General features: G+C 48.0%; 1 protein-coding gene across 1 annotated transcript in view; it reads right to left on the reverse strand.

Annotated features, from left to right (window-relative positions):
* Positions 1–10,787, reverse strand: part of Dnah8 (dynein axonemal heavy chain 8) — a 228,267-nt gene that overhangs the window by 128,896 nt on the left and 88,584 nt on the right. The window contains 9 exon segments of the mRNA XM_026785784.1: positions 5–214; positions 363–609; positions 2,257–2,418; positions 4,620–4,754; positions 5,207–5,314; positions 5,400–5,486; positions 6,718–6,905; positions 8,721–8,899; positions 9,939–10,111. Coding sequence (XP_026641585.1) covers positions 5–214; positions 363–609; positions 2,257–2,418; positions 4,620–4,754; positions 5,207–5,314; positions 5,400–5,486; positions 6,718–6,905; positions 8,721–8,899; positions 9,939–10,111 — 1,489 coding nt within the window.

A 10,787-nucleotide genomic window follows, 5' to 3' on the forward strand; every position in this document is an offset into this window, starting at 1 on the left:
GAACTGCTAATGTAGACCATGCCCATCCTCGACACCGTCGCGGGAGAAGCGTTCTCAATGTTGTGCACCTCAAACAGCAGCTTACAGTTGGGGGCCATGGGAATACGGTCCCCGTTAGCCAGGGTGAGGGTCTTGTTATCATCCAACACCGAGTTTAAATTCTCAATCCAGATGGCATCCACGGGGCCATCGAGGATGAGGAAGATGTTTTCACCTGCAAAACAAGGGCAGGGGGAAGGGGAAGATCAATCGATTTCCAGTGGAAATTAGAAACAGAAAACTAAGCAAACACTGTGTCGTCGTTAACAAGCTTGCCTAGAAAAAAAAAAAAAAAGCAAACTCGGAGGCAGGCCCGTGCATACCCTTTTTAGCTTTTAATGTCTTCCTCCACAGAGTGGAGAAGATTCCATCTGTCCAGTCGTTGGTGGCTGTATCTAGTCGGCCAAACATCTGGGGCGCGGTAATCGCCTTGGGGTTCATCCGCATCTCTCTGTGGGGCCTCCCGCACTCTGTTAATGCCTTCATCAGAATAGTTATGACCGCTGTCTTCCCAGAGCCACTGGGCCCAAGAGTCATCAGGCCATGCCGTACCAGCGAGGTCTCATACAACTACACGATCAAATGACACATTGGCAAATGTAGGTTGTTACTCTCTGGCTGGCATTCGTACGAGTTCGCTGAAATTTCAAAGGCTTTAAATAACATTCGAGTGTTCTTTGTCTTACTGGCTGCGGGAAGCAAACTGGCGTCGTGTTAAGAAACGACATCCATGATAAAGTCATGACAACGTGGGACTTGAATTACATTTTGGAAATAATTAATGCAGGATTGACTCTCACTATCCCCCTTGGGCTCTGAGTGTGCCTGCAGTGTGGTGATGTCGCCCCCCAGTGGCGGAAAGCAGCATCACAAAGCTCCAGCCACACAGCTTGAATTTTTCCGAATATACCCTTGGGAGATGAGATGTAGAGAAGGGTGTGGAGAAGACAGTCCGTGGACGGGACAGCCGAGTTAAGGTGCAGTGGAGGCAGCCTGCGGACAGGCTCGATCCCGCCAGGGACTCTCCACCTGGAATCGGAGGAACTTGGCCTTCCTTTCCCCTCCCCCACCCATCCTTCCTTAAGGAGGTGGCACTTGGGAGTTGGAGCAGTAAGTGCTCAGGCAATGCCTGCCCCTGTGCACAGATACAAAGTAGCTTCAGCCTTCCATTTGCTACTAGAAGTGAAGGCATACAGACACTGGGTACACGGGAATGGGAGAGGGGATTCACCGAGACATACGAAGAACACAGCCCAGAGTGGGCTGTGAACACAGCTCAGTCCTAGGGAGCTCCTGCGGTCTGAGATTTTGGTTGTATTCTGACAAAGAAAGCTTGCCTGGAGACCAGAGGGTGGACCTAGCCACTAGTTAACCAGAGAGGCCAGGCAGTGGCGCTCACACCTTTGATCCCAGCATTGGGAGGCTCAGGCCTTTAGTCCCAGCACAGTCAGGAGGAGACAGACAAGACCACCTCCATTTAATCTGAGGGTTCATAGAGTCAGGAACGCCCCCATTCGGTCTGAGATGTCGTAGAGGTAAGAACTCTAGTGACTGGCTTCTCTGCTTCTTTCATCTTTCACCCCCCTCGATATCTGACTCTGGGTTTTATTTAATAAGACTAATTAGATTCACGCTTCATCCTTGCCTATGTATACGAAACCCTTGGCTTTTGGTACTCAGTATACGATGGAATTAGCATTGCACATCCGTGATCCCAGCACTCCAGAGACAGAGGCAGGGCCATCCTCAACCACATGGGAAGTTCTAAGCCAGCCTGGGCTAGACATCTAATATAGGTGAATCATAACATGTGCTCACACTCACACACACACAGACACACACATACATACACACACACACACACAGACACACACACACACATAAGCAAGCAACCCTGAGGTGTCTGCTCCCAGTAATACCACCAGAGTGAATGCAAGAAGCCAGCAGGGCTGTCGCCTCCTGTCCCAACCCTTCTCAGATTCTGGTTACTATCGACCTTCTCATGAAGTTAAGTACCAGCTAGACTACGGGTTTCATCAAGACAGGACAAATGCATTCCTTCTGAAACCAAACACAGCCCCCTGAGGAGTCTTCTAGCGATGATGGCTATCCGGCATTGGTTCAGCATCACCCCTTACATGGAGTCAGCACCAGGGAGTAAGATCTGCCATCGTGACCCCTGTTGTACACTCGCCCGTGAGCTCCTAAGGCCCTTACCTGCACTAACTTGAGGTTCCAGGGCGGGTGGTTAATCAGACCTTCGAGGTTGACCTGGTTGCTCACGGCAGCCTGCAGTTCCACGTGCGTGCTGCTGTCCAGCTGTAACCCCGGAAACAGGTCATTGATCAAGCTGAGGAACAGGGGCTCGTCTTCATCAACCTAAGATGGCATGCATGGACACAAACACAGCCAGTCAACAATCATTCTTTAGCTGAGAAGGGTGTGTGCGTGGTCCTCGCTGCTTTATTCCCAGAGGATCGTTTCTTAACTCCGAGGCAGGCTTGCACCCCCTGGCACTCCTGGTGCCACCGCTGGACCAACCCCTATGGCGCTCAAAATACCTAAGCATTCCACAATCCAGCCTTGATCCGTGTTTCATCTCATTACTTTATCTGCCCCTCACAGGCTCATATTCACGGTAACCTTAAAGCAGGCTATTTATAGTCCCACCACCATGGAAACAGGGTATTGATAGCTCACTTACAGTAGGAAACAGCCCTTATCCTCAGTGACTTCATCCAGCAGCGGCCGAGTGTCCTGCCTCTGTTTTTAAGGACTGGGTTTGAGCAAGCCGACTCCCACTCTTGGTTTGCCGTGTCTTTAAGACACAGACCGCCCAGTTCCCAACTTCCAGCCCCTTCTCACGTTTTTCTATCCTCTGAAGCCCCCCCCCCGCCATGACTTTTGTGTTGTTTTAAGATTTATTCTTATTTACGTGTCTGTATCTGTATGTGGGCATGTGCACCTGCATGCAGGGACCCACAGAGGGTAAGAGAGGGTGGAGGACACCCTGGAGCAAGAGTTACACCCAACATGGGTGCTAGAAACTGAACTCAGATCCTCTGGAAGAGCAGCAAGTGTGCTTAACCACTGAGCACCACACACACACAGACACACACACACTCTGATGCTTTCTCGATTGTCAAAGTTCCAAGCATAAGGAACAGAGGGCCTGGCACGGGAAAGGTGACTGACTATGATCATGGATGAGATGAGTCCTCACGCCTCTCCGAGGTGCCCCACCCAAATTAGGACAGTAGGTCAACCTGTCACAGGGATGCTGAGAGGACCTAACAGAAAAGCACGCCTGAAGAAGACACACCAGAGGCCACTGGCTATCTCAGACCCTAGAACACAAACTTCCTGCAGCCGCTCCTCCTCACCCATACACGGGGCTTCACCTGCAGTACATCACGTAGCACATAAGCTTGACTCTGGCTGTCACCAGAGCAAACATGAAAAAAGGTGACACTGACGCTGTTTATTTGGAAATTAAGACATTGATGTTTAGGACTGGAGAGACGGCTCAGCAGTTAAGAGAGCTCTCTGCTCTTCCAGAGAACCTGAGTTGGTTCCCAGCACCCTCAACATCCAGCTCACAACTGTCCATAACTCCATCTCCAGGGCATCTGACACCCTCTTCTGGACCCGATCGGCAGACATCCACAAAGACACACATACGTGCACTTACACAGAGAGACACATGCACACACACACACACACACACACACACACAGAAAGAGGGGGGGTGCTAAGGAGATACACAATGGGCAAAGGCACTTGCTGCCAAGCTTGACAACCCCAGCTCAGTTGCTGGGATCCACAGCGCAAAAGAAAACCGACTCCCAAAAGTTGCCATCTGATGCCTCATGATGTGTCGTTTCACACAAGCACTCACACACATGCGTGTGTGCACACACACAAACAATAGACGACATGCACCCGCATACATGCGTGTGTGCACACACACAAACAATAGACGACATGCACCCGCATACATGCGTGTGTGCACACACACAAACAATAGACGACATGCACCCGCATACATGCGTGTGTGCACACACACAAACAATAGACGACATGCACCCGCATACATGCGTGTGTGCACACACACAAACAATAGACGACATGCACCCGCATACATGCGTGTGTGCACACACACAAACAATAGGTGGCAAGGAGAGGTCGCTCGTTGATTAAGAGCACTTGTTGCTCTTGCAGAGGGCCACACGGTGGGTCACAACTACCTAGAACCCCAGTTCCTCCAAGGACACTGTGCATGCATGGTACATATATAAACATATATTCAAGAAAAAACTCATATATATAAACATAAAATTAAATTCAAAAATAATTTTAAAGGAAACTGGATTGAAAACCTGGAGCAGAAGCCCTCTCTGACAGCTTGATTTACTATACATGACAGACAAGGGGAGGCACTTTCACTGGGTGCTGGTTAGACACACCAACTATCTTTGTGACTATTGCATTCAGAGCGCAACATGTAAAGCTCCCTTGCCAGGTGAGCAGAAAGAAACCAGGTCAGGGTCTTGAGAGAGAGAGAGTTCAGGGATATTTACCAATTTGGAAAGGTTCATGTCTCTTAGTCCTCGCATGACCGTACTTAATTCGCTGTCCTCTGGCCGGGCTCTTTTCTGAGACCCAAGGGTCCTCAGCACAGACAGGATATTTCTCAGTCCAAAGTCATAGTGAACCTAGGATGGGGAAAGGGAGAACAAGGAAACTTCAGTGGGAACTTCCAAGTGCAGGCTCACCCTGTACAGATATTCTGCGGGCACTGCGGAGCCGCTATGCTGCAAAGTGTTGGGAGCGCAATTCTTCTCCCTTTTTCTTAGAGTAAAAAAGGAATCATTCCATCAGAGAAAGCAAGGTCACAGGGCAGGATTCCAACCTACGTCTCTTTTCAGAATAAGACAGCCAGATCCAGTCTGAGAGACAAACAATAGATTTCAAATGCCTAGCCTCTTGAAGGACCCACAGCTGGCAACTTCCAAACACTTGCAGCTCTAGCTCAGAAGGCTCTGCTGCCCTCTCCTGGCCTCTGTGGGTACCAGCACTTACATGCACATACCCACACACACATACACATAGGTTCAAACAAAAAATTTAAATTCCTTACTGATGAAAACAATAAATATGCTGTTACCTGCTTAGTAAGTTGCTCTTCGCAGAGTTTATAGAGAACGTAAAACTTCTGAGCCAAGATAACGTTTTCAAGGAAACCACAGCTTGCAAGTTTAACTCGCATAATGATCTGCAGATCGACACAGTGAGGCGTTTTACTTTACTGGGAGAAAGAGCAAACCACATAGATTATCCACTTAAGCCCTGACGCATACCTGCCTGTCGGGAACCATCATTGCAACTGTTCTGAACTGGATTTTTAAGTTTTCCGGCAGCTCCTGGCGCCCAGCATATCCAGGGTTCTAAGAGTTAAAATATATTTAACTTTCAATTATTGGTTCAATTTTTATTTCCTGGATATAAATACATTTCAGGCCCCTAATTCAGATTTTAAGGCAGTGCACAGGAATATTAAATATATGGAATAGTCTCACTTTCTCAAAAATGTGGACTGGACCATCCATATTTAATAGCATTTCATATCATACCTTTTTTAATATATCCATTTTTCAATTCATTATTAAAGCTATACACAGTTTTTCAAAAAAATCAAGCATCTGTGTGTCTGCTAGTTTAAAATATAGAAAAGGGAAAAACAGAGCTGAAAACATAGACCTGAGCAATTATTATCTAAAGTATGATATTAGAAGAAAGGGGCTGGAGGAGTGACTGGGCAGTTAAGGGCACTGGCTGCTCTTGGAAACCCAGGTTCAGCTCCCATCACCCACATGGTAGCTCACAACCATCAGTAATGGTACCAGTTCCGGTGAGAGGCGCTGTTTCAAAAGGTGATTAACATGGAAAGACTCCACAGGCCCATACATGGGAGCATATGCAAGCACACACAGCGTGTACCTGCATACATAGCACACACACAGCTAACTTCTCTTACAGGCTCAACCAGAAGACCTTTACCCAGAGGCTCTTGCAGCTCTAGGGTGAGACAAGGGGCATGTGTGGGCCGTCAGCCTCACTTCCTACTCCTGCCTGTATAACCACACCCACCCTCTAGGCCCCCTTGAAGGTGGATGCAGTTGGCCCCATGAGACCTGTGTGTGTCCCTCCTGGGTGGAAACTCTAGGCCAAAGCATGGTTATTCATTTTCTCTTTGCTATGCCATCCCACAGTGATGGAGACAGTGACCACCTGATGGGCCTAATACCAAACGAAGGATACACAAAGCTGAGCCCATCCCAGTCAACCTCTATGGACAGGAGGCATTGAGGAGGAAAGTTATCTTCATGGTTTTAAGAAACTCACATTGTAGAGCGCTGGGGTTCAGGTCCCAGCACCCACATCACACATCTCATGACTACCTGCAGACTTCAGCTCCAGGGTATCCGACGCCTTCTTCTGGCCTCCGTCGGTACTACACTCACATGCACACAGACACACATGGGCACACATAATTAATTTAAAATAAGCCTTCTTTTAAAAACGAGAGTGAGTCCATGACTTTGGTTAATTTATACTGTAATACACAGGCTCATCTATTTATATCTGCAACAATTAACAATTTTCTCATGTTCTCACCATTGTCAGGAAGATTCCAAATTCTGGATTCAAATCCACACAATCACCATCTGAGAAAATGAACTGCTTTTTCCTCTCTTTCCTTGCCGTCAAAACTATGTAAATTTGTTGGGCCGCCACAGATAAGACAGGCAATTCAATTCTGTTAAACTCATCAAAACAGCCCCAGGAACCCGACTGCGCGAGACCTGGCAGGAGAAATGGTTGATTTGCAAAGTTTCCCTGTGCAAGGCACCTTCTTGTGAGCCATCGGGTCTGCCAAGGGCTCCCCAAAATTGTGCCTAAACACAATGTATATGCCGCTTCACATCGGGCTGTTTCGGAAGGCGCATTTCATCCTTGCGACGGGAGATGTTTAATTATTTGCATACCGTCACTAAACACAGGGAACTCAGTACCGTGCCCAAGGGAAAATGTGACAGCTGTATGTAGGCAGGGGTCCCAAGAGGTGGTAAATCAGACCCAGCCTGTGAGGACCACGGCCTTCAATTAGGCTGGAGAGGAACGGTTCTCCAGGCTCTGGGGGAAACGGCAGAATATGGGATGCCTCTCAGCAGGTCTGATCTCTCCGTGTTCTTTCATTACAGAGCGAGAGGAATGTCAGGTTGCTGGATGAGATGGCCAGAGGGGTTTTATGTATTTCTTACAAAGCCATGCACAAAGGCAGGCCCGGAGATCATGAGCACTGTTCCTTCCCGACTCTCTAAGGACAGGCGCCTTTATCACCCGCAGCTGTACGGAATGCTTTACTTCTTCCGCCATTTGCCCAGCCTTCTGCCCTCGCCCTTGGGGACGCCCATTCTAAGGATGCTGGGATGTTTAGACCCGTAACGTTTTTCTGTCAAACCTCCCATCTCCTCATCTTTTTGTAACTCAAGACAGAGCTGGGTTTTTCCCCCTGTAAATTTCCTTGTGTCTCAATTGTTATTTTTTTTCCCTAACAGCCTGGTTTCTTCAGTAGACTAAAGAGTATAAAGATCTCAATTGTCTCTGAAGCTATTAATTTCACTGAGTTTATTGAGTTTTCTTCTGTTTCCTCTTTAATTCAGCTTAGCAGTCTTTATGCACCCTCTCCTCTCTCTCTCTCTCTCTCTCTCTCTCTCTCTCTCTCTCTCTCTCTTTCTCTGTGCATGTGTGTGTGTATGTTCTTCTTTGAGACAAGGTCTCTCGTAGCCCAGATTTGTCTTGAACCCACTCTGAGGCCAAGACTGGCCTTGAACTCATGACTCTCCTGCCTGTGGAGTGCTGGGATTACATATGCACAACCACAGGCTGCTTGTCTGGTACTGAGGATGGAGCTCAGGGCTTCATGAGCACTAGGCAACGCCTCTATCATCTCAAGCCTGGAGACTCCTTATCATCCTGGACACCACCCTAGGCTCTTCTGGTCATGTTGAGCCAATGGGTTTTGACTACACTATTGTCTTAACACAGATGCAAACTCCTGTTTGAGATGCCTGCATCTGGTGCCTTGGAGGAAGGGATGGGAGAGGCAGGACAGCTCCCCCGACCCTTGCAGGGGCCCCATCTGGGATGTCCTCTGGCAGGACTTCTATTTCAGAGAGCTGAGTTACACCAAGTCGGACTGAGCGCTGACACCGATGTGCCCGTTAGAGGTCTTTTCTTCCTCAGTGTTAGCTGAAATCACCTCTTTGTAACTGTGCTTTAAAAAAAAAAAAAAAAACCTTCCATTTCAGTGGGCTTTAGCCCAGCAAAGGGAAGTCGCATGTACCAATCTGCCACGAAGACTAGCTCTCCTCCACTGCTGTGTGACTGTTCCAAATTGATTCTGTCTTCAGATTCCAATACACATTCAGTGTACGCAACATAACACGATCAGCAACATTGAGCCACGCTGAATTTATGCTAACCGGTCACTTTTAATCCAGAGTGCCGTACGATATAAAGCAACCGAGGCTAATGATGATAGTGTCATTTAACATTTATATCAAAAACACCAAAGGGCAATGACAAAATAGACTCACCAAAACTGAGATACTTACCTTTGAAAATCCTTCCCAGGCCCCGGAAGTCCATCTGATCCGAGCAGTTGAACACAACCACGTACTTCCCCAGACACCTGCCCATGTCTTTGGTGGTTTCCGTTTTGCCCGTCCCGGCCGGTCCTGCTGGAGCCCCGCCCATGTTCATTCCCAACGCCTGAGCCAGTGTGATGTAGCACCTGAAACCCAGGGAAGAACCTGTCTGGCACAGAGCTTGGACGGCCCACGCGAAGCGGCAACCAGACAGAGCGGGATGGGAGAAAGCAAGAGGAAGCTGAACACACGGAACGGTCCCGCTGTAATTTTACCTGGAAGCGGACTCCATCGACACGGCAGCAGTAAATCCGCAGACACGTAATGCGAGCTTTCTGCGTGTGGCAAACTGAACTGAGGGTGCGGGGGATGTGAAGGTGGAAAAGATTCGCACCCTACTGGGCGACAGCACCCGTCACTGACTGAGACAGACTCGGCCAAGAAACTTTAAATTCAGTTTCCACATCTGAGAAACTGAGAGACTGGCAGACTACGGTGCTGCACTCCTGCAAGACTCAGGAGGCAGAGGCAGGGGCATCGCCGCCAGTTTAAGACCAGTCCAGGACACACAGCGAATCCCATGCCAGCCAGGGCTACATCGTGAGATTTTTATCTCAACAAAAACAAAACAGGCAGTGTGTGATGATTTCCTTCCTTTAATCTTAGCACCCTGGAAGCAGAGGCAGGGGGATAGCTGCCTGAGTTCCAGGACAGTCAAGTGTACATAAGTGTCAGGTCAGCCAGGGGTAAACAGCGAGGCCCTGACTCAAAAATAAATAAATAAATAAATAAAAGAACAAAATCCAACAAAAACTGCAAACCCAGCAGACTACACTGAACGCTACCAAAGGTGCTTTCCTTTTTGCAATGTTATTAACTTCCTTTATGGTTTCAGGGTATTTTTTCCTCTCACAACCTCTCAAAATCATTATTAAATTACTCAAAGCAAACATTCAATCCTGATTTTATTCTTTCGTCTGTTTCTACTTCATAAAACATTAATGCATGTGTCCGTGTAAGCAACAATGAGGGTTATTTCAATGTTAGGCTGCATCTGATAGCCCAGCACAGACCCAAGATGGCAGCAACATGAGTTTATGAATATTTCAGTGTGGATTTTTTTTCAATGTAGTCTAAGCATGCCATTGAATTACCAAGTATAGCCGCGAGCGCCGGGGTTCCTACCTGTCTGTTAAAGGGGTGATCACAAGGCGGTCTGTGCAGCCGAGAAACTCGTTCTGGTAGATGAAATCGACATCTGTGATGGACACCACGGTCTGATCCAAATCTTCCTTGAAATAAAATCTGCTCTGTTTCAGCCACTCGAAGTCGGTGACTGACTTGATGTGCATCTTCACCTGGAAAACCCAAAGCACGAAAAGTGGCAAACGGACTGCAGTGGCCTGGAAGCTCAGCACGTGGGTGGTTGTGAGTCACTCGTGAGTAAGCTGGCTAGTCTCCACTTAACAGGATGTATTGCCAGCCTTCCTGTGCTGGCACCACACTGGGTGAGCACAGGGAGACACGGGGTCTGCTTTCTGGAGCCTACCAAAAAAACGGAAGAGTGGGGCAAAGCCAAGAAATTTCAATGAACTACAAACCACACTGCTAAAGAAAGTCAAGGGAGTGGGCTGGAGAGATGGCTCAGTGGTTAAGAGCACTGGCTGCTCTTCCAAAGGTCCTGAGTTCAATTCCCAGCAACCACACGGTGGCTCACAACAATCTCTAATGAGATCTGGTGCCCTCTTCTGGTGTGCAGGTGTACATGCAGGCAGAACATTGGATACATAATAAATAAATAAATAAATCTTTAAAAAAAAATAAAACATACTTGACAGTCAAAATTTAAGCCCTGAGTGAATCTCCATGGCTTCGGAATGGTCTTTCTACCTCTGCAGAAAGAAGCGCAGGGAAAGGCACTGCATTTGGCACTGGGCAATATTTCTTTTGAGTGGTTTCCTTAACCGAGCTGTGTGATGTTTTTGTTTGTGACTTTAGGTCTGCATGGTGGTGCACGCCTTTCATCCCAGCACT

The sequence above is a fragment of the Microtus ochrogaster genome, linkage group LG2 (assembly GCF_000317375.1).
Source record: "Microtus ochrogaster isolate Prairie Vole_2 linkage group LG2, MicOch1.0, whole genome shotgun sequence".
Taxonomy (NCBI): Eukaryota; Metazoa; Chordata; class Mammalia; order Rodentia; family Cricetidae; genus Microtus; species Microtus ochrogaster.